Below are 23,678 nucleotides of genomic sequence, written 5' to 3'. Positions count from 1 at the left end.
ATTCAAAGTGAATTAGTCTACAATGGAAGGTCTGCGATACAATAAATAATAACCTTCGTAGAATAAGACCACGAAAAAATACACTGAAGTTGTGTTAGCTAGTCGCAGATATTAAAATGTCGTAGAACATGTAATCATTCATCATAATTGAGCCGCGTCATGACAAAACCAACATAATGCGTTTGCGACAGCATGGATCCAGACCAGCCTGCGCATCCGCGCAGTCTGATCAGGATCCATGCTGTTCGCTATCAGTTTCTCTACTTGTAATAGAGTTGGTAAGCGAACAGTATGGATCCTAATCAGACTGCGCGGTTGCAACCCATTATGTTGGTTTTGTCATGGCGCGGCTCATATAAATGTTCATTCAAAATAACTTTAAATTTTATCAACGTTTCTTTCCAGCACTATTTTACAAGAATATCCAACTAATAGATATACATGTATTTTTATTATTTTTATTTTTTTTATCAATGCTTGAAATATTTTTACGAATATGTGCCCATTTCAGACCAATCCAGTTTAAATAGTTCCTAAACTTTCAAGGCAATCGCTGTCCGAGCTATTGTTGAAAGGATGCAATGTAAATAAATTAGAAAATACTGTTTGGACAATGACTGTGGTCAAGTTATCAACATTCATCTATCCATGACTTTCGAAAGATTTGCTTAAGACGATATCAGGGTAGGGTCACGTTCTAATTTATTGATTAAATAAACAATGGAATATTTAAAAGTGAGTGGATAAAATAAATAATATCATGGGATTTTCATTGTTCTTTGGCGATTAAAAGATAATACTTTTGATAAAGATTATTAAGGATTGTTGCAGATGAAACAGCTCTATTAATAAAAAGACTGCATAGAAATACCGATTCTTTTGATAAAAATATAGATTTTAATGTCAAAGTAAGAGGTGTAGATCAGTTATTTGTATTATTATACTGGTCATACTATTAGTGTTCAAACATGGAAGAGAACGGATCTCCATTTACAGACAATATTACAACGAGAAGAAAACATCGTGAAGCAGACGATGAAAATAAAGCATTATTACCGGATAAACAAGACAACGATGACGACTCGGGTTATCGAAAATTTCGTGGTTTAGACATAAAGACAACGTGGCTACATTGGTTAATTGGGCCTATTGTGTTTGCGTATATGTTTGCTATGTTATGTTCATATTACGCTCTTGTTGAATACACGAATCAGTACTTCATGAAAAGTGAGTACAAGAAAGCAAATTTGTCTCTAGACAATACAACAGATGCGTTCTGTAAAGTAGACAAAGATAACATTGTATATCAAACTGAAGCGAAGGCAACATCTCAAGCATCAACGTGGAATGTATATTATTCTGTCGCCTCAGGTGTTCCTGCCGTCATTTCTAACATGGTGTTAGGTTCATATACTGACGCCTTCGGTCGTAAGTTCTTGCTAGCTGTGGGAATAATAGGCACCTGTCTTAGACTAAGTATAGCTGCAGTAACTATCTATCTAGAGGCAGATTTGATATATATACTCATTGCTTGCTTTGTCGAAGGTTGCACGGGTCAATATGCTACAACCCTACAAGTCTCACTTGCTTACATCGCTGATATAACAAAACCAGGACGAGCAAGAATCCTAGGAATTATATTCATAGAGTTTGTGATAGGTGTAGGCCTATCTGCTGCTAGCCTTGCGGAAGGATACATGGTTGAGTGGAAAGGCTACATGTTTACATTTGCTTCAATGGCAGGAGTTCTTATCCTTACATTGATCTTAATGATCTGCTTTCTTCCAGAAACACTCTCCAAAGAACATCGCCATAGAAATAAATCTTGTATAGGCTTATTAAAGATCAGTATTTCATTCTTTGTTGATAATGACTCTGAGAACAGGCGATGGAAATATCAGCTCGTCTTGTTGATCCATGCTTTATGTAACATAAGTTTCCTGTCCAGACTACCAACTGAGACACTGTACCAACTAGCGTCTCCTTTCTGTTGGTCACCAACAAAGATTGGTATATATGCTGCTATACGAACATTAGTGATCATGTTTGTCGGGTTAGGATCGGTGCATATATTCTCGCTGTTCATTGACGAGATTTGGATCTGCATGATAGGAACTGCATCTTACGCAGCAGCGTTCTTCTGGACGGCGTTCGTAAACAGCGATTTGGTTTATTATATAAGTATGTACCCGTTTTAGCTAACAGTCTAACAGTTTTCATTGGGAAATGTTTTAAAAGAAGTAAAGCATAATTTGCGCATTCAACGTTCAATAAAAGTATTTTGAAAAATAATTATGCATGTAAAAAAGTTTGAAATATGTAATAGATTATCTATCAAAGTTAACGTTAATCATAATAACAGATTGATGGAGACGCTTAAATGAAATCTTAACACAAATTAAATTAAATTAATTTTATCAGTAAAAGTAAGATTATTAGAAAAGTGGGACAATGTCAATGCCTTAAAGATATAAACACCATAAAGGGCCATTTACAGCTACTAGTATAAGGGTATTTAATCACATATACATGTAGTAGTAATAGAACAGAATCTTATGATATACTTGTCTTATTCAAACCGTTATTTTACAGTTATAGCTGTTGGATGTTTTGGCCCGTTATCGACCACAATGCAGCGTAGTATTCTCTCTCATTTAACACCACCTGAAAAACAAGGTAGATCTTATTATTAGTAATGTATTTCACGTAATGTTACCATGGAGGTAATCGGCACATTCAATAGTGCCATGCTTATACATTACATTATGTGTTTCTTATTTTATATTTAGTTTTATATGTATGATAAAATATTATTAAATGTAATCATTATAAGGTCATTAATTTTTTTCAAATTGACTAAGCAAATCTCTAAATAAATTGTTCATAATAAGCATGTTTTTTTTAAATCTCCTCACCACGTACTGTACACATACTGACCCAGAGGAGGGTCTGATTGAAATGCTGATGGACCTTTTTTCCGGTTGATAAATATTGAACTAAACTTGATCTTATGTTACTTTGGTTTCAGGAGCGATATTTAGTGCTGTAGGAACATTAGAGGTTGTGACGTCACTATTAGCAAACGTAATGACAAGTTGGATTTACGCAGCCACCGTTACATACATGCGCGGCTTAGTCTTTCTTACAGTTGGTGGCTTTGATGGAATCTGCATTGTTCTGCTAATGTACATAGTTTTCTCTTATCATTTTTTATCACATGTCCGTGTCGCTTTTGCGGCTCTGTAAAAATGATATGGCACGGTCGTGCATATATTTTAACGTGACGTCATTTTTATTATATAAACATAGCGTTAAGACACGCTAAATATTCGCATTTACTATAGACGTGCTAATGAAAATAAAATGGTTCTTTTCTACTTTAAACGAATTTTATTTTAAGTATGTGATAAATTTAATATTAAATTCGTATAAGTTTATTATTAAATTCATTGAACCTGTTGAATAAAATAATATTAAGCTCGACAGAGGCTTGCATATTATAATTTTATTCAACTCGTTCAATAAATTCAGTATTAAACTTACACTCATTCAATATCCTCTATATATTGCACAGAATAAATGGAATATTAGTATTTGGTGAAGATGAACTTAATGTTAATTTACTGAAAACAATCGGACGAGAATTGTATGTATTTTTAACGGAAGTCAGTTAAAAAATTGATCGATATCTGAAACCATGACAACAGTTAGTTTTTTAAATGATTAGTGGTAATTCTAACCATAACGACCTTGCAAAGTTATGTGTTTGTTATATCAAGACTAAACTGATGCAAATTTAAGTACATGTGTACACTGTACTTTATAAATGATTCTAATAATTGTCATAACATTCTATTTATGAAAGATTTAAAAAAAAGCCAATACATTTTCCCTCTTTTCTTTTTTTTTTACTTTAACTTTTCTACTCTTTTTCATTTATGAAAGATTTAAAAAAGCTATGACATAAGTAAAATTCAAGTAAGAGAAAACATTCACTAAAAAGAAATAATGATATGATTTCATATTATGTAAAAAATGTGAAATGATTGTATGTGAAATTTATAAACATGTAGGTCATAAAGGTATAATAAATAATAACAATAAAAAAAAATTGTCATAACACAAAACTAATGTTAGTTTTTTACATAGTCTTACCATCCATTATTTTTCTCTATATTTCTTTTCTTTTTACAGAGTATTGAAGATAGGATGGGAAGTTGAAAAGAGAAGAAATAAATACAAAAAACTTCCACAAGTTGAGATTATTGTTCCAGAATAATTGATATGTGAGATTGGACACTACACTGAGATTATGATGATAAGATAACTGTGAACTATTTAATATGTGAATATAAGATATATGTAAAATAAGGGAGGTAAATATGTAACTTTGCTTATAAACTTTGGCAATATGTACTATAGAGTTATCCCTCTTATTGTTAAAAATAAAAGTCTCATTATTCTTTTAAAGTGGATTGATCTCCAATAGTCACATTTTCTATATGTATTTTAAATCTCGATAAAACCGTAGAAATTCATCATTTGTATATTCTTTTGGATTAATTTATATGTGTGTATATGTATATATGAGACTTTAATAAATAAAGAAATCGATCCATTTGAAACGAGTATATGAAAATAGCCGTAATTGCTGTTCAATTTGAAATAAAAAAAATAATAAAGAATATGTTTCATATGTTATAAATGGTTAATTTGAGGTCACGAATATAAGTGCAAACTTCAATGGAATCACGCGGAATATTTAACCACCATCACAAGTTTATAACCATGCATATAAACCCTCGTGTTTAAAGTTGTATACGGAGAACTATTTCATTAGTAACATTAGTAACTGGAGTTGGAGCAGCTAGTTGTGTGTAAGATTCCCTGAATTACGGAATATTGTATATATTCTTCTTTACTTTGATTATGTGGATTGTCAAGCGTGTACCAATGCATTGGAACGTGTCATTAAATTTAGAAAATTGCCAGCCCATTTATCGTATCAATCAAACTGAACAATGCCATGTCAGTTTCATCAGCGAAATAATTGTATATTTCTGATACAATGAAATAGCCATTAATATCAACTGCTTTATTTGTATGTTTGTATTTTCAGTCCTGCTGTATTTAATGAATTATAAACATAATGCTTATTTATAGATTATGTATCGTGTAATCGGGATATGATTCCGAAATTGATGTACAAAGCATTCTGATAAATCATTACGAACATGTCAGCACTGTTCATATGTAAATAAAACACGTGATGTCAGATTCCTGGTACAATTATTGGTTAGCTTCAGCATTGCCTTAAGCGTAACCGTACTTTCACAGTATAAAACGACCACCATTACGGTCGTAATGGAATTTTTGTGTCGTAACACTTTTCATTTTAATTTCCACTACCAGTCATTCGTAAAGGTAGTTTTTTCCGGCGCTTTTCAGGGTATGCATTGCAGAGCTGACCATTTTTTCGCAGTCATTTTACGCATGCGTAAAAGCATCGCTTGTTTGCATATTTTGTACCGTCAACTGACGAAGAATTGTCCGTGAACGTCTACTGTGAAAGTCCAATATATATCTACGTATGGGCAGAGCATTCTCGAGGAGATACGTCGGTGTTATATAGCAACAAGTTGTGTGATAAAAACCGTAATAACCAATGCCATAACTTTTGAATCAAACAGTTGTCACTCTCAAACATTTTTTGTTAAATTACTCCCTTTTAATGTTTATTTTAAACAAAGACATTTCATCTCTTTGCTGTCCATCTTTGCATTTGATATAAATCACTAAGAACTTACTTTTTCTTATCCTCACTGATTCAGTTTAGTTAAAATGATAAGATATCATGATATGTAGTCAAGTATTAATTTTTTTTATCAATATTTGATTAAAGATGATAGGCTGTTTGATCTCAGTTTAATTGATTAAGCAAATAATTTTTAATCGTAAGGATTCTTGTTCTTTCAAAATCTTACTCAATCATACGTCTTTTTAATCACCTCAAGAATCCATACCGCGCGCAAAGGAGAGATAGACAGACAGAGGTACATACAGACAGACAGACAGACAGACGGTGGTGAACCATAATCTTCATGAAGCACTTGCAAGCTTTAAAAAATCCAAGTAACAAAACTATAATAAAATGTACAACCAATTTCAGTTTCATAAATTTTAGTATTCAAATTTGCCATTGAAAAATCTAAAACAGTTAAATGTTAATATATATATAAGAATTTCTCAAGTTATAGTATCTGCGAAAATAAAATGCTTGCAAATATATGTGTTTCTACAGTAAACAAAAAAATGTTGAACTTACCCCGGTATCAGCGATTGGATTACAGGGTAACTATTGTACATATCATTTCTTGGGGTCAAAATATAGTACATGGAGTCCTAGATTATACCGGGTATAGGATGTCTACAAACTCGTGTCTTTCTCGCATGAATCACAAGTTAAATTTGTTCTACCTGTTTGATTTACATGGCCATTCTTTTGGAACGAACAAGAACAACTTGTCTATCAACCACGTCGTATCTTTTAAACTGAACTAATTACCCACGTTAAATAAACAACTATAATATGATTTATATAGATATCTACCGGATGTGTGGTAATTCAACTAATAACAAATGGATATAATTTTTAAAATTAAACATGGATAAATCTAAATGTAAGGACTCGAACTCGGACAGAGTGTCGGAGGAGAATCTCACCAGTGAGCTAGATATATCAGAACGAGAACCATTGATACATAAATATGAAGATAGTTATGATATTGGTTATCGTAAATACAAGAAGTTAGACATAACTACCTCATGGCGACATTTTCTCATAGGGCCAGTGATGTTTGTGTATATATTTGCAATGATAAGTTCATACTATGCTCTGGTAGAATACACGAAGGAATATTTCATCAAGGTTGAATTTGATAAAGCTAATTTGTCTTTAGACAACAGTTCGTATGACCGCTGTAGTGCTGATGCAGACGACATTGTATATAAGGCAGAAACAAAAGCCACCTCCACAGCGGCTACATGGAACCTGTATTATGCGGTCGCTGCTGGAGTACCTTCTATGATATCAAATATGGTGCTAGGGTCATACACAGATGCCCTCGGTAGAAAATTCTTAATAGCAGTAGGAATCACTGGAACATGTATCCGCTTAGCTATAGCTGCCATAACAGTTCACTTTGAAGCCAACATTGCTTTTTTACTTATTGCTTGTTTTGTGGAAGGATGTACAGGTCAATATGCTACAGCATTACAAGCGTCATTTGCATACGCAGCCGACATTACCAAGCCGGGAAAATCTCGAATCTTAGGAATTGTTCTTATTGAATTTTGTTTAGGGGTCGGTATGTCGTCTGCTAGTTTTGTTGAAGGTTATTTAGTAGAATGGAAAGGGTACATGGTCACATTTAGTGCTATGGCTGTAGTTCTAGTCATGACCTTTTTATTTTTAATCTTTTTATTACCAGAAACTCTCACTAAAACGCACAGACATAGAGACAAATCATGTATTGGTTTGCTTAAAATAAGTTTTTCTCCATTTTTAAAAAACGATTCTGAAAATAAACGCTGGAAATATCAGCTAGTGGTATTGATGCATGTATTAGTAAGTATTAGTTATAGTGCCCGACTGCCAACTGAAACCCTTTATCAACTTGCCCCGCCATTTTGCTGGAGTGTAACCAAAGTAGGGGTCTACGCTGCAGTAAGGACGCTGGCGTTCATGTTTATTGGACTAACGTCTGTGAAGTTGTTCCAACTGTTTCTAGACGAGATCTGGATATGCCTGATAGGCACCGCCTCTTATACTGCCGCCTTTCTCTGGACAGCGTTTGTCGCGGATGATACAACATATTATTGTAGTAAGCAAACTCTTTATTAGATATATACGAAAGCATGGAAATATCGATATCAATTTCTAATCCAATCCGATTTAACAGAGGAAACTATTATACATTTTGAAACATGCGAGCAAAGCAATCAACTTACTAGAAAATTTATTTTAGATTTTTGTCTTCAACTTTTAACTGGTTACAACACGTCAGTTGATAGACGATTATGTGCTTGTATAAGTTATCATACATGTATAATATAGATTATTGTTATTGACTTGATTGTACATATAGAAAGTACATTGACATTATACTTTATCTAATCAGACAATGACTTACAGTTGTCAATATTACAGTTAGGTTGTAGACCGCTAAATATTCTTTTCTGTCTAAAATTTTATCCACATTTCTGTGATACATTGTATATCTACAGTTACGCAATGTATATTTCTGAAACGTTTTTGTTTTAAATCTGCGCCTATTAATGTAAGTCTGTGCTGGTTAATGAATTAAAAATAGAAAATATAGTGGTGAATATCAAGATGTTCTAAATATATCCAAACTATAAACACTGATAATTACGAAACTATGTTGTTATTGAGAAAGATTTATGAAAACTTTATTTATACTTTCAGTTATAGCTGTTGGTTGTTTTGGACCACTTTCTGTGACGATGCATCGAAGTATCCTTTCACATTTAACACCACCTGAAAAACAAGGTATTTACTGTTATAAGCAAATCATTATCTGACTTTAAAATATCAAAATCACAATTTATGAAAGGAACTCCACTGAGGTCCAAAAGTATAAAAACATAAAATTTTAATTCATTTACATAGATCAGCTGGAGCACTAAGACAGAAAGATTTGCAAAAGATAATAAAGAAATATGCTCCGATTAAATAGAAATTTATGTATTTGTGCTATTCTTATCACGGTTTGTGTGGAAAGTGTTGCTGTGCGTTTCGTTTTTTTTTGGTCATTTTACACAATACGAATACTTATTCTGGAAAAAACGGAATGAAGGAACGATCTGAAATTTTGCACAGAAGTTACTCGTCTGGACTTGCATCAACTGGAGCATTAATCTTAAAAATTATTTCCAGTACCGTCATGTCAAACCAACCAAACGAAAGTGGAGTCCCTTTAATTTACCTCCTGGAAAAAACATGCTATATGTAACCTGTTGCTATTGACTATGCACAATATTGATTATCTCCCCTTGAATGATTATTTCAACGATTTCTTGTAGTAAAGATATATGTATGTTTATAGATAGCATAAATGAATGTAACCTGTATTCATTTTTAATGATTAAATAATGATGTAATATTACATCTAGGGTTTATATTCCAGCAATAACATGGATGTAAAAGTATAAAACAGACTTATATAGATCCTTGAAAAAAAGTATTTAAGATATACATGTATTTTATGTGACAGGAGCCATATTCAGTGCTGTTGGAACATTAGAAGTTGTATCTCATCTTTTGTCTAACATCATCACTAGTTCTGTCTACGCCGAGACTGTGTCCTACATGCGGGGACTCGTGTTCCTCGTGCTGGGAGGATTCGATGCCGTCTGCGTTATTCTAACGATGTAAGTAACACAAACTGTATTAATATTGTCAGATAAAAAACCCAAAATGTCGCATTACACCATAAATTACAACAGCCAGTGACTTAAAAACGCAAAGTTGTACATTTGAAAATTTACAATAAATAATACCGTAATGATGACGATGATGATGGTGATGATGATGATGATGACGATGATGATGACATTGCTACTTCTGCTGCTGCTGTTGATGACGATCATGATCATGAAAATTATCATGCAATAATTGTTATTACAATAATGATAAAGATTACAATTAAAATGCATTGATTTTCCTAATCCGTAACTTTTAATCTAAGATTATAACAAATAAACTTGTCTTTGTTACAGTGTTCTGAAGATAGGATGGCAAATAGAGAAAAAGACAAACGGAAATCAAATAACTTCACGTACAGAAATTATTGTTTCAGTACCGGAGTCCGACGACCAGAAAGTATAGTGTACATGACATTCTGTGTATATCATTTATCATTTGATCTCTTACAGTATCATTTACATGTATATATTTTTAATATCTCCATGATTTATATAGCAAAACAATGACACTTTCAGAACCTTTACAAACATTTATCTTAAAGGCTATGTTAGATATCTAACAGCCTGATACTTTCTGTGATATTTATATTTCTTCTGCCTTGACAATAATTTGTCTTTGAAAAGAATAATAACTTTGATACAGAAGCTTTCTTTTCTGTTTTACGATAAAAGCTTTTGGAATAAAGTTTGTACATCTTTATCAAATATACATCTATGTTAATGTTTTCGCATTCAAGTAAATGATTTAACTGATTTCACAATTATATGATAGGAAGCTATATTTATGGTAAATATAAATTTTTCGATTGGCTACGGTTGACATCACTCAAATGCAGAACATGGCCGTTTTGTTACAACGTTGTTTTGTTACAGAAATGTATTTCCTATGCGAGAATTCCATCAACAGATATATTGGTATAGATAAAATATTTTAATACAATTTATATATTGTATACTGAAACTGAAACCGAAACTGAAACTGTTCTATTTAATTAAACGCCTATTTCAATATACATATTCAATGGCGTTGTACAAAAGGATAATAAAAGTATGTACATATAGATAAAAAAACAACACATATGCATGGCAAATGAACTACAAAAAAATATGTTAAAGATATCAGCCGTGTAAAATATAAAGTATTAAAAACTTTAAAAAAAGAAAGAATAGTTATAAAAAATAACAATAAAAAATAATTTAAAAGAAAATAAAAATTAATGGTTATTTCAGTAAAATTTCAAACACATTTCCACATCTCTATCAGTTTACAGCCCAATCACAATCTTAAAACAATGCGTAAAAATCTCTAAAATAGTAGGTTTTGACATTTTTCTTGAACATGTCCAAAGTCGAAGACTGTCTTATATACAGAGGCAAAGGAAACACCCGAAAAAAACAAACAACAGCAACAATTTATAAAACAACAACAACAACAATACGCTGATAAATATGATAGATAACTCATTCTGCAGACCGTTTACTCTTTGCTAATCAGTCATTATCATTTAGATCAGGGACGTAAAAAATGTTCGTAAGTCCTAGTATAGATGTAAAACGTGTTTGACACATGTCGCTCCCTTATCTTTAAACTAGAAACGTTTAAACCAAAACTTTATTTCATTTTGATTTTGCAATAGATATTCATATAATAATTCTTATATTTATAATTTACCTGATACTGCGCAGTGTCAGTCGATTAAAGATCTCTATATACATACCTTATCAGTAAATGAAGCAGCTTGTCTGATTATATCACGCTATAATGTCGCGAATCTCTGCACATATCACACCATGTGCCAGGAATCAATATCTTTTAAAGCCGACTTCGAATAACATGATTAGTCTAACATGTGCACGAAAAGAGGAAATGAATTTGAAACATCTAAAGTTTCTATTCTTTGAGATCTAAAGTTTCAATTCTTTGAGAGAAATAAAACCAGAACATATTAAGTTAGCATGAACGTCATTTAAAAGAAAGCCTTTAAGCTAAATGCATGTACTATTAGATTATGTCAATCTTGGAGCCTCAATGACAGCATCAGATAAGTATTTATATATGGAAGTTTTGTAGTTTATTCTTTTATTCCATTAGGCAATATGCCCATTAAAGGCATTACAAGCATGGTATAAATGGCGAACAATGACAAGCCAAAATTTACCTAAAACATCAATAATTGTAGAAGTGGAGAAGTTCGTATATGAATATTACTAACATAAGAACACGCACGCACGCACGCACGCACTCACGCACACACACATATACACACCACACACACACATATATGCGCAGATCATATTGAAATACATGCATTTGATATAATGTACATGTATAATCTAAGAATTATCATAGCTCTGATAAAGGCAAACACTTGAAGCAATTCCTGGTGGAATTCAAACAAAGTATCACACTGTTGGAATTGGAAATTGAAAAGGCCAAACTCAATAAAGTTGAACATTTTGTAGGCTGGGGATTAGGGCTTCCGTCTATATCGTCCTAATACCGGCTTAAGCAGAATGAAACATGTCAATTATGGTTCATATCACTTAGTAACGTTAAAGTCGATCTTAAGGTAACGTGTAACCAACGGTAAAAAGCCTTTTACTCTATCTTAATCCATTGAGAAGTTGCAGCACTTTAAAATAAGTTTTGATGGGAAACAAACACAATGAAAAATAGTGATTTTTGGCAATTTTGAGAGCCCCCATTGCCATGGTAACAGGAAGTTTAAGATTGAGCATGCTGCTACATTTTTGCCACGTTTCATCAGTATTGAAGCATTTTTCATAGTTTCATTGTTTGAACTTGTAAAGAAAACGGCCATTTTTCACAATATGCTCATGCAGTAAAAGGTTAAGCGAATTATATTACTTTTCTTTGTTCTTAAATTCTCATAATTTCGGAAATATGATTTTATGTTTTCAAGTCAAATTTCTATTTTTAAACTGTACAAGATTAATATCAAAGTTTAATCATTCAAGATTAAACTCTTTTATTTTACATGAATGACACATGTTCAGTTGTACTGCGTATCAATACGCATGCTCAGTCTGAGAGCTATATTTAGAACACTATATAAGGAGCTGCGCGAACCTGCTGCATCCTTTTCGTTCTGGATCTCTATGAGAAAGGTAGCTGCTGATCATATTTTAAAATTTTTGTTAAAATCTTAATCTAGGTTTTTAATTTTGGATGTAAATTGTAAAATTTTAATTATAATTTAAAACCTTAACTATCGAAGTGCTCTTTATATTTAAATCTAAAGTTATAAATCTCGCTTTTGATTGAATTTTAAATAAACGAAAATAGAAAATAACCACGTGGCCCTATTTATCCGAAAGGGACAATGCAGTTACAATTATTCCAAATTATAAATACATGTAGTTAAAAAGTAAGAAACGTTAACCATTGAATTGCTCTTTATATGTATATTTTTGTAAATCTTGCTTTTGATTGAATTTTAAATAAACGAAAAAAGAAAACAACCACGTGGGTCTATGTATCCGAAATGCAGTACTGTCATAACTATCTATCCTAATTTATCCTATTAACCAAATGCAGTTATAACTATTCCAAATTATCAATAGTAGGTCTATAAACATATATTATAAAACATGGCAAGGTTTTTAGGTTGTTTATAATAAGACATTTTGTTGTTTTTCTTGATCAAAATGCCCAAACGACGTGCGGACGAAACTGAGAGACTGGCCAGTGCTGTAAATGAGAAAAGACGATAGCACAGAGGACAACTGGCTCGAATCCGAATCAACGTCAAGAAGTTGTTCAAACTGATGACTTTCCCCCCAACTTCAGGTGAAGTAAACTTTCAATCTAACATTATTTTGTCTACCCAAGTTTCTCACTCTATTAAAGAGACAATACGGTGTAATAGTTATATAGAACTACAACATCTTCTTCCTAAAATTAAACCAGATTCTGCAAGAAAAACAAAAAATACATTTTTAAAATGGAGAGCTGATCCTATATCTTTTCATATATTCCATACTTTAATTATCGCTGTACATATTCTAAAGCATCCTATTTGCTACAATATATGGTAAACATACGACAGGCAGCAACCAGGCATATTGGTTGAGCCGCCTACGACTCGAGCTTTAGACTGACAAAATGATGATGTTAGCCATGAAACCAATTCAATCGGTTGGTCTTTCGAATACCCCCCCCCCCCATTCCCATTCTCGAAAAGTATTTTAGTCAAATATGCACAATTCGACGGAGCATGTATTATCATTGGTTCAACGTATAGTAAAATATGTCTGTTGCAAAACTGATAAAAAATCAGCTTTTAACTTGTGTCCTTTTAAATAATATGGCCAGGTGACTTAAATCTGACTTACCTGGTACATTATATTACCTGGTAAAAAAAAATAAATAAAAAAAAATGTTACCTCAGGGTTCCGCCTACCCCTGTTTCATTTTGAAAAAATTGTTTCTTTCTTAGATTGCCTTGTTTAAAAAATGATTTTTTATGGCAAACGTTACTTTTTGAATCCTGTTTAGATATTTAATGTATTCAAACACGTTTGTTTAGACCTTGGGATATCTCGATCTGCGCAGATCTGTTAAAAACTATCGATTACTCGGGGGTTGAAATAAATGCGGAGAATCAAACTATTCATGCACCCGCATAAAAGCCATAGACGAGCTTTTGCGGCTTATATCTTAAAAAATATATATCTTTGAAGGAAATTCAGTCTATAGCATGATTATTTAACTTTATCACAAAGACTATTCCTATTGGCAGAGCTTTCTAGCGAAGATTTTATGATTCTATGTCTAAGATTAAAAAATATTTTTAAATTGTTGTATTTTCTTCTTGTATAAGACTGATTTGCGATGTACAATGGCCTATCGGGTTCGAACCAGCAACCTTCGTCCAGAACACTCTTTATTATGCATTCATTGGAAAATAAATACGTTTACTTAGCGTACTCTATATATGGCATAGTTACTGTTATGACTAGCCTAAGGTGTAAGTCAAATTCCTTTTTGTTCATGGGTAACCGAAGTCACGGTTTATATAAACGAAATCAATGTACCCTGTCCTGCGAGCCTTGGCAAATTACATGCACGTGTTACTTCCGATCACTGTATTGATCACTGAACCTGATCACTCAGTACCCTCCTTGGGAGCCTATATGTTTCAACGTGATCCCTTCTTTCGATAACAGGAAGTAGACTTGTTATATACGGTTGGAGAATGGACGGCCTTTTTCGGACAATTTTAAAAGTTATATATAGATATTGATTTTTGGAAGTTGTTGTCTAATTTTGATTTGCTTATTTTACTTTTGATCAAAAACTTATAAAAAGTAATTTCCAAGAAAGAAATAAATATGATTGCTTTAATCAAAAATTAAAAACTCAAGTTCAATATCTAATGTATTGCTAAATGTTTTGGCATGGACCGGCACGGTATAACGTTAGGTATACTTGACGTAATAATTCGGGGATCTGTTTCCATTTATCATGTTCGGTTTCCGTCCTAACATTAAAATAACATGATGAAACATTGTAACTTTGCATCATTTAGATAGCCCTATATAATTAGTTGTCTGTTGGTACTGGAGGTATATATTAACAGAGTGGAACTAAAATCAATGTCATGTTGCATGTTAGGTAACACTTATCTTCTTCTAGGTTTGTCTGCCAATACCGTAAAAGAATTAATCATTCATTGTGTCTTACAGCTGTATATGAACATCGATACATTTTTGTCGGCAAGTAAACTTTTTTCGAAGAGAAATGACCAACATTTTTGCTTTAAACATACATGTTAATGTGGTATTTAACAGTTTTTTTTTTCTATAAATATGTTTGTTTCATACTCCTTTTGTTTAAATGCCCCATACAATAAATTTTGTACCTGATATAATCTTCCATTTACCGTATTATTGGGACCAACTTATATTTTTCACCGAAATGGTTAGAAGATCGATATGTTGGTTTCAGGTAAAACATATTCTTGCTAAACTCCCATATGAGGATGCCATTTTCAGGAAATTGATCGATAAGTTTAATTTATTTTGAATAATGTTTGTAAATATGAACTTTAATTAAAAAAAAAAATCGAAATGCTATCCGACCCTTCTATAGTCCCTCGATAGTTACCAATCCATTTACAGTCGTTTTTTTAGAAATATGTTATACAAAAATATAAAATCTTCATTATTTTAAAATATGATAATAAAGTGTTTAAATTACAGATCTGACATAAGGCAACATAACTAGGTTATCTGTTCCATATAAAGAACCCCTGAGCAAAGATAACCTCTTACACTCTATACCTAGGCTTACAGGCAATACATTTGTTTTTATTGTAGTGAAGATATTCATTATGTTTCAGAAGTTAATATTAGCTTTTATTGTCCTGCTAATTGGTAAGGCAGCTTCTAATGATGATACAGTGACTTTAGGCAGAGGAGATTCAGGAAAACTGCTACATCGAATGGAAACGTTAGAAAATTTAGTCCGTAGCCAACAAGAAAAAATAGAGCAACTTGAAAGCGCTATTGAGAAACAGAAAAATATCGGTGTTGTTCATGGTGAAACACTTATAAAACTAAATAGCCAGTGCGTCACTGCGTCAGACATGGAAAATTACACACGTAGAGGTACTTTAATCATTTTTATAGTTCCTATATAAAGATTGGTTGCATTGATGAGGACATTCGTTGTGATAATAAAACTTTGTATCAGAAGCGATGATTTAGCGGTTATGAAGTATTCGGTTCAAACCCTACCTTATAAGCCACGTTTTTCATGAACCTATAAAAGTAAACACATACATCCCGTTTTAGATACATGTAGTTCAAAATCATTCTTCTTATTTGTTTAATCATTATAATTATCATTTTATCAAAGCATACATAGAGAATAACATGCTACTGTCTTTTGATATCAATTTTATCAGGCGAGGCTGATATGGGCTAGAAAGGGCGAGGCTTGCCGAGCCCTTTCTGCCCATATCAGCCGAGCCTGATAAAATTGATATCAAAAGACAGTAGCATGTTTTTCTATTTATCATGTAACACATAACAACTGTCAAAATAAAAGAATAATCTACTTTTAAATAGCGAATTTCGTTAAAAATGGGGGATTTTTGTTCAAAGAAATAATTCTTGAAAAAAATTCCTCCGCCCCTGAAACTTAGAATTTGTTATTGGCGGCCATTTTTTCTTTCGACTCGGATAAAAGATACAACAGATTGTAGGCCTAATACGATAAAATTCTTACCTTTAATTTAAACATCGATCCAAAAATCCACTTAGAATCACATAAACTAAACTTTACTGCAATTTTGTCTTGAATTGTCAAATTCAAAAGTTCACGATAATTTCAATCAAAGAAAAGTCAAATCGGCAATCAAACACAAGCTACACAAACATGCGTCTTATTTTTTAAACGAAACAATTTGTTCACTTATTGAATAATAATCCGGCGAAATAAAGTAAACATTTACAAGATCTCAATGAAAATCGTCTAGCCTGTTTGTTATGATTACATGTATAGTATGACGTGAACATCGATGATGTCATTTGCAATATAAATTATGACGTCACTTCATTTAGTTGGAGCTAAAACTATTCGCTATCTAATTTATTCGTAATTGAAATCGAAATAATAGGCCTAAATATCACACCTTGATTCAAGACTTGTAAGGGTATGAGATTACATTGTAGAATTCACATGCTGGTAAAAATGAGAATATAAGCAATTGAAAAAAGTCCGTTAAAATGGGCGGGGCATATTTTTGATATCAGGTTACTGACCTGATATCAAAAATAATTATCAGGCAAGTGTTATCGGGCAGTTACCATAGTAGTTGCATGATAAAATAGTATAGCATACATAATTCAGTTATCCGTGCTATACAATATAACCGTAAGTGTCAGATTGGTACCCAATGATATTTATTTGATGTTTACGAAGAAAATTTTATTTGATTTATTAGGACCTTTCCGAGCTAATGGACAAACCGATTAGATAGAGAATACCATGCTAGTGTCTGATATTATAAAATTTATCAGGCAAGGCTAAGAAAAAAAATGAAGGGCGAGGCTCTGCCGAGCTCTTCATTTTTTTTCGTGCCGAGCCTGATAAATTTTATAATATCAGACACTTGTTTGGTATTCTATTTATCATGTTTTCAATTTCAATTGTTGTTTGATTTTTTTTTATTTTAATTGAAACAAAACCCTATCCAGAACCTCTCGTTCAGACGGCGCGCATAATATGTGAAATGTCAAATAAAAAAGAAATAGTCCCGAATGTTTTAGTTAATTGTTAAGTGACGCGTTCATATTCAAAATTTTTATTCGATTCCCAAAGTTTATCAGTTAAATATTTCCAACCCAGTAGCAGGAAAAAATATTCAATTACTTTTATTTCATTTCGCAAATTTCGCATATTTTTGATATTTTTGGCTTCATGTCGCCATCTTGAATTTACCGACGTATGGATTACGAACGTTGAACGAACATAATCGATAAATGAAAATTGGATATAATGTCTGGGTTTAAATGGATTTATCAATTCAACAAAATAAGATTACGTGTTTTATTCAATACAAGCGTTTCATAGCCCAAAAATCATTTTAAACATTAATGAACAGGAAAATTGAAAAAACCCAAAAAGTAAAAAAAGATTTGAAAAGTCGTTGAAAAAAATTTTGAACACTGTTTTAAAAGGGAAAAATGGAAATTTTAAGTTTGCCATTTCATCTCAATTTTTTTTATTTTTTTTAAAGGAATTTACCGACTTAAAAAACCCTTCAGGTTGTTGACATGAAAAACTGGCGCCAAAAAATACAAATTTAAAGCTTTTTGCTGGATTAAAGCAATCTGTGGTGAGTGGTGGGGAAAACTGTTTTTGGCCAGGTTTCTTTTTGGCCATGGGAAACTCCTTTGGAAACGGGCAAAAAGGGAGATAGGGAAAATGGACTCAAAATGACGAAATTGTAACATTTGGCATTTTTGATCTGTAGATGGCGATGGAGAATCTGACCGTGTAAAACTGTAGCCTGATGGTCCAGTGGAATGGATTGCGGACTGATTGCCAAAAAGGTTTAGAGCACTTCAATTTGCCTTTTCTTCTGAAAATTCTACTATTAATTTAAATAGATTGAACATTTTTGTGTCCACTTTTTGCCATAATATCTGTGGGTGCAAATATTGGAATTTCTCAACTTTTGGACGAGATGCTTTCTTGCAGAGTGATTTGTGATATTCTTATCCGGGGGTTTAACTCGGCATCTTTTAGCCATTTTTTAAGAAGGCCTTCCAAGTTTCTTCACCACCAATTTTGCTGGTTGAAGAAACCACTGGCATTGACCATTAGGTTCACTGTTAATAGGGGAATGTTCTTGGTTGCAATTATAAAATGGAGATTCAATCAGAAAGGCCCATGCTGCTGGACGCTTTTCAGCTTATCTTTTGTAGGTTTCAATAGGGTCCCTATCATCACCGGGAAAATTAATACTTTTCGGGGCTACTTTCCCTTAATAAACAAAAATTTTCCCCCTTTCCGGGTTTTTAGTTTGGCGTTCTTTTAAAATTCCCAAAAATACTCTAAAACCCTCTAAAGGGTTTTTGCCATTTTTGATATCCCCATCAAAAAAATAAAAAAAAAAATGTAATGTGTTAAGTAATTAATTTTAAATTTAAAAAAGTTATAAAAAAATTTTTTTAAAAATATTTCTAGAATTTGAAAATTTTTATTATTGTAAAAAATAAACTTTTTAGATGCTTTGTTTAAAAAAATATTTACTTTGTTTTGGGTTTAAAATTTAAAATTAGAAAACAAATGGGCGGACATGAAAAATTTTTTTATAAAATAAAAAATTTTAAAAAAGGCCCGCTGCAATTTTTTTTTACAATTTTGGGAAAAAACCTGGTTTAAAAAAATGGGACTTTTTGATTTGGAAATAGTCTGATAAAATAAGTATGTTAATGTATTTATTTGGATGGGGAAATAGAATTTTATTGTGTGAAAAATTTATTTTAGAATATGTTTAATATTATTTCACATAAAATTACTGGTTTTGAAGCCTTGTTGTTATTATTAAATATTTTTGAGTAAAAATTGAAATAAAGGATTAATTTTGTGCCACGTGGGCTATATTTTAGCATATTTTTAATAAATATTTTTAAAATAATTTTACTTTAACAATTTTAATAAATTATTTTCCCCTTTTGGTTTTAATAGAGCTGACAAACCGCATAGTGATGTTGATATTTTTCTGTTCAATCAGTCATTGATACTAACATATTTGATAAAAATTGTTTTCCCAAAATTTATGTACATTGTTTTATAGTTCCAATTAGTAGCCTTTTAGTAAAAAAAACAAAGCCCCGGGGGTGTTTAAAATTTGAGAAAAGATTTCGGTTAAATTTGAAAAACAAAAGAAATTTAAAAAAAAATTAGAAAAAAATTTACCCGAATTTCATAAAAAAAAACAGTTGGCCAAAGTTTTAAAATTTTTTTTTTAATATTATCAGAGACATAGATAACAATTATCTAAAGTCTCTAATTTTTATGAAGTTATAAAAATAAAATTAAAAAAAAACAAATTCCCAAACCCGGATTAAAAACTGCTCTGTTTTCCCCTTTAAATTTCCCAAAAAGAAGGCAAAATTTTTCCAAAACCAAAAAAGTGTTTAAATTAAAGCTGTTGGTGTTATGGCACCAAGTACACCTTTTAATACATTTGATCAACTTCCTTTATCGGAGGTGGGCGATTCCCCAACCCCGTGGGTTTAAATTTCCCCTTTTCCCAACTTTTTTAAAACAAAATTTTGGGTTTGGCCTTTAAGGCATCTCTTGTCAAAAAAAATTGGGGCCATTTTCCTTTTTCATTATTAGAAATGGATAAAATTTATTTCTTCGATTTTGGTCAATACTACTGAAAAATGTTACGTTTAAAAAACTCGGTTCATATTTTGGGACCATCTGCTTTTTTTATAGGGCAAAATAAAGTTTTTCCCAATATGAGTCAAGTTGGGGGCCCAAAGCTAATCTTTATGTTCTCTCTTTTTTCACCCTTTTTTTTCCAGAAAACTTCTGAAAAATTTTTATGTTTAGTTAGAGTTTTTTTTCATGGTATTTTTGTTTAATTTTTGCTCTTCCCCAAAGAAAATTGTTTAAAAATCATTTTTTTGATAAAAATTTAAAAAAAAAATTTTGATGTTTTTAGGGGGCCCTTTTAGTTTAAGTTTTGGGAATTCAAAGTTTTGGGTTTTTCCCGCAAACAGAGAAAAGGAAAAAAAAAGGAAGGGACTCTCAGAAGGCTGGTTTTAACAACTTAAAAGGGGGGGGTGTTGGTTAAAATTTTTTCATCAAAAAACAAATAATTTCCAGACGTATTTATTCAGGAAAAACATTAAGATCAATTTTTCAACATGTTTTGTTTTAAAAACTGATCCCCAAATTTAAATCAAATGTGGTTTGGGCTCAAAAAAAATCAGACATTTTTGACTGAATGAAAAAGCTCAATTTTTGGGTTTTAAACAAAAAATTTAAAAAAAACAACTGATAAATTTTTTTCTCCCCTTTTTTATTAAAAATTTTATTTTAAATTTTAAAAAAAGGGGCTTTAAAAATTTTTTTAAATTTTTTTTAATTAATTTTTTAAAAAATGGTTTAAATTTAATACAACAAAATAAAAAAAAATAACAGTAAAAAATTTTTTTTTTATTTTTTTAAAATTCTTTATTTTTATCGTAAACAAGAAAATGTAAATATTTGTAGTATCCAATTAAACAGAGACCGGAAAAGACCCGAAAAAAGTAGTTCCGTCCAAAAAGGGCAAAATTTTTATGATGAAAGGGGTCCCGAAAAAGGGTTTTGGGGTGCTGAAAAAAGCTAGGTTTTATCGGGCATGCATTTTAAATCAAAAACAAGTTTTAATGACATGATAAAATTTTCATTTAACATCTCACCATTTAAAAACCCTTTGGGATAAAAACGAGTATAAAATTTTTTAAATACACAAAAATTTTTAAAACCCCTTTTTTAAAAGAAATCAAATGAAAATCTTTCCCTGCCAGGTTTTTAAAATGAGAAAAATTTACCAAAACAGGGGTGGTGTTTTTGTTTTCTTCTTTATTTGATATTTAGAAGACAATCGTAAAACAGTGCTTTTGGGGAAAAAACATTAAAAAAAAATTAAATGAGGACAAAATTGGCGGTTCATCAAAAAAAATCGTCTTCTCTGACGTCATAAAAAAACATTGGCAAGGGTTATAAAAATCCCCAATGGGGGGTCTTCGAAAACACCAGTCAGTGGCTTTAAAACATGTTTTCAAACTAAAAAACTTTTAATCCGGGAAAAATGTAAAATTTTTGGGCTGTTTCTATGAAATTAATGGACCCGACGTAGTAGGATGTATAAAAGGGGAAAACTGAAAATGGGCCCCTTTGGGTCCGCTAAAAATAGTCTTTTGTTCATCGGGTTTAAAAGGGTTTAAAGTCGTTTTCCCCTTTTTAGTCGTATAAGGAAAGTTTTAAAAACTTTTTTGTTTTTGTTTGACCAGAAAAAAAATTTTTGGGGTTTTTTCCAGGGCCCAATTTTAAATAACATTTTCGATTAAAAAAAATTTTTCATACAAAATAAAACATGTCTTTAAAACTTTTTACATATTACCTGAATAACCCGGGACTTGTTTTATCGGGGGTTGTTAATTTTGTTTAAATTTTTCAAAAAAATAAAAAAACGGGAAATTTCAAAAGAAAATTCATTCCAGTTTGTTTAGGCCCAAAGGGGGAAATGTGATTTAATTACTAAGTTTACTGAAAAGGGTCATTAAAAAATACAGGTTTAAATGTTTAAATTCTGAAACAGAGTTTGTCAGCTGCCCCAAAACGTATTGGGGTGAAAAGTATTGTATTTTCCCCGGGGTGTCCTCCTGCAAAAAACAGAATCCCCCATCTCAAATTTTTTGGTTTTTGGAAAACTTTGTCATTTTTCCCCCAAAATGAAAAAAAATTATAACAAAATTTAAATCAGTTACATTGTTTTTATAAATAATTGTAAAAAAACCAAATGCCCTCAATTTTTCTTTTGAGAAAATTTTTTTTTTGGTTGCATTTTTTTAAAACAGGGAAACCTTTTACACTTAAAAAAAAAGAATACAAAGCGATCAAATTAAGGGTTTAAATTAAACCGGGGAGAAATTTAGCAGCCCCAGTTTAATTTTAAAATTTTTACCCAACTGAGTTTAAATTAATACAGTAAATTTTTAAAGTTTATCAACTAAAGGAAATTTTTAAACAGTCAGTCCAGTTTTAAATTTTTATAAAAAAAGAATAAAAATACCCCAGTGTTAGTTTTTTTAAACAAGAAAAATAAAACATTTAAAATATCATTTTTAAAAACTGAAGGATAAAAATTTTAAATTTATCAACTCAGAAAAAATATAACTTTTAAAGTCTTATGTTTTCAACTGATAATATAGAAAGGCCGGTGTTATTTTTATCAGCTGAGAATATAAAATAGTAAAAAAAGTGACAGAGAATATATCATAGTTTATTTTAGTGTCACGTAAATTTCAGGGTTTGGCAATTTAAAATAGGTTTGAAAAAACTTAAGTCTAGTATCTCTTAGTTTTAAACCCCTGGGGGAATTGCTTTAAATTTTGAAACAACAGAGGTTACCCAAAAAAATCATATTTCCTTTTTGTCTTGCCATAAAAACCTTTTAGGGGTGTCGCCAAAAAAAACAAAAAAAAAATTTTCAAAAAAACCCAAAAAACAAGGTTTACCCCGGGTTGAAAAATTTGACCCGGGATATAATTTGTATACTTGCCAAGGGGAATACTATCAAAAAAAGTGAACTTTTTCGTCTTTTTTGGGCCCGGTTTTAAGTTTTAAATTTTTTAAATAATATGGCTTTTTGCTTTATATAAATCGTTTTTATCAAGTAAGAAAAAAGTTTAAAAATCTTTTTCGGCTCAGTGTTTTAAACTAAAAGAGTAAAAATCCGAAATTTAAAAGTTGTTTAAGGAAAAAAGGGTTTGTGGCAATTTATTACAAAATACCCCCAAAAATGGCTCACAAAGTAGCTTTCTGTTTTTCTTTTAAACGGTTTAATAAATATACTGAATATGGGAAAAAAAAAACAGGTAAAAAAAATGCCCTTTTTTGATACTTGGAA

The 23,678-nt window shown here is 31.3% G+C and overlaps 2 protein-coding genes across 2 annotated transcripts; both read left to right on the top strand.

The window, feature by feature from the left end:
• The first annotated feature begins 264 nt into the window (after positions 1–264).
• Positions 265–4,685, top strand: LOC132732735 (lysosomal proton-coupled steroid conjugate and bile acid symporter SLC46A3-like). The gene is made up of 4 exons (XM_060719222.1): positions 265–2,181; positions 2,593–2,676; positions 3,029–3,185; positions 4,195–4,685. The coding sequence occupies exons 1-4, from the start codon at positions 969–971 to the stop codon at positions 4,277–4,279; spliced, it is 1,539 nt and encodes a 512-aa protein (XP_060575205.1). The 5' UTR covers positions 265–968; the 3' UTR covers positions 4,280–4,685.
• Positions 4,686–6,398: 1,713 nt separating this feature from the next.
• On the top strand, positions 6,399–10,220 carry LOC132732733 (lysosomal proton-coupled steroid conjugate and bile acid symporter SLC46A3-like). Its single transcript, XM_060719218.1, has 4 exons — positions 6,399–7,883; positions 8,489–8,572; positions 9,297–9,453; positions 9,802–10,220. Exons 1-4 carry the CDS (start codon positions 6,665–6,667, stop codon positions 9,908–9,910), a joined length of 1,569 nt encoding a protein of 522 aa, XP_060575201.1. The 5' UTR covers positions 6,399–6,664; the 3' UTR covers positions 9,911–10,220.
• The last annotated feature ends 13,458 nt before the right edge of the window (positions 10,221–23,678 follow it).

Source organism: Ruditapes philippinarum, unplaced genomic scaffold (genome assembly GCF_026571515.1).
Source record: "Ruditapes philippinarum isolate M1 unplaced genomic scaffold, ASM2657151v2 ctg2927_1_1_1_1, whole genome shotgun sequence".
NCBI lineage: Eukaryota > Metazoa > Mollusca > Bivalvia > Venerida > Veneridae > Ruditapes > Ruditapes philippinarum.
Note: the sequence above shows the minus strand (reverse complement) of the source record. Positions and strands in the feature narration are given on the sequence as shown.

What these genes read in the sequence shown, in the direction of transcription:
- LOC132732733 (XM_060719218.1), top strand. Translation starts at nt 6,665, where the DNA reads ATGGATAAATCTAAATGTAAGGACTCGAACTCGGACAGAGTGTCGGAG. An exon ending in TGATACAACATATTATTGTA is followed by an intron (nt 7,884 to 8,488) that starts GTAAGCAAACTC and finishes TTATACTTTCAG; the next exon opens with TTATAGCTGTTGGTTGTTTT. An exon ending in AACACCACCTGAAAAACAAG is followed by an intron (nt 8,573 to 9,296) that starts GTATTTACTGTT and finishes TTTATGTGACAG; the next exon opens with GAGCCATATTCAGTGCTGTT.
- LOC132732735 (XM_060719222.1), top strand. Translation starts at nt 969, where the DNA reads ATGGAAGAGAACGGATCTCCATTTACAGACAATATTACAACGAGAAGA. An exon ending in CGATTTGGTTTATTATATAA is followed by an intron (nt 2,182 to 2,592) that starts GTATGTACCCGT and finishes GTTATTTTACAG; the next exon opens with TTATAGCTGTTGGATGTTTT. An exon ending in ATCTGCATTGTTCTGCTAAT is followed by an intron (nt 3,186 to 4,194) that starts GTACATAGTTTT and finishes TTCTTTTTACAG; the next exon opens with AGTATTGAAGATAGGATGGG.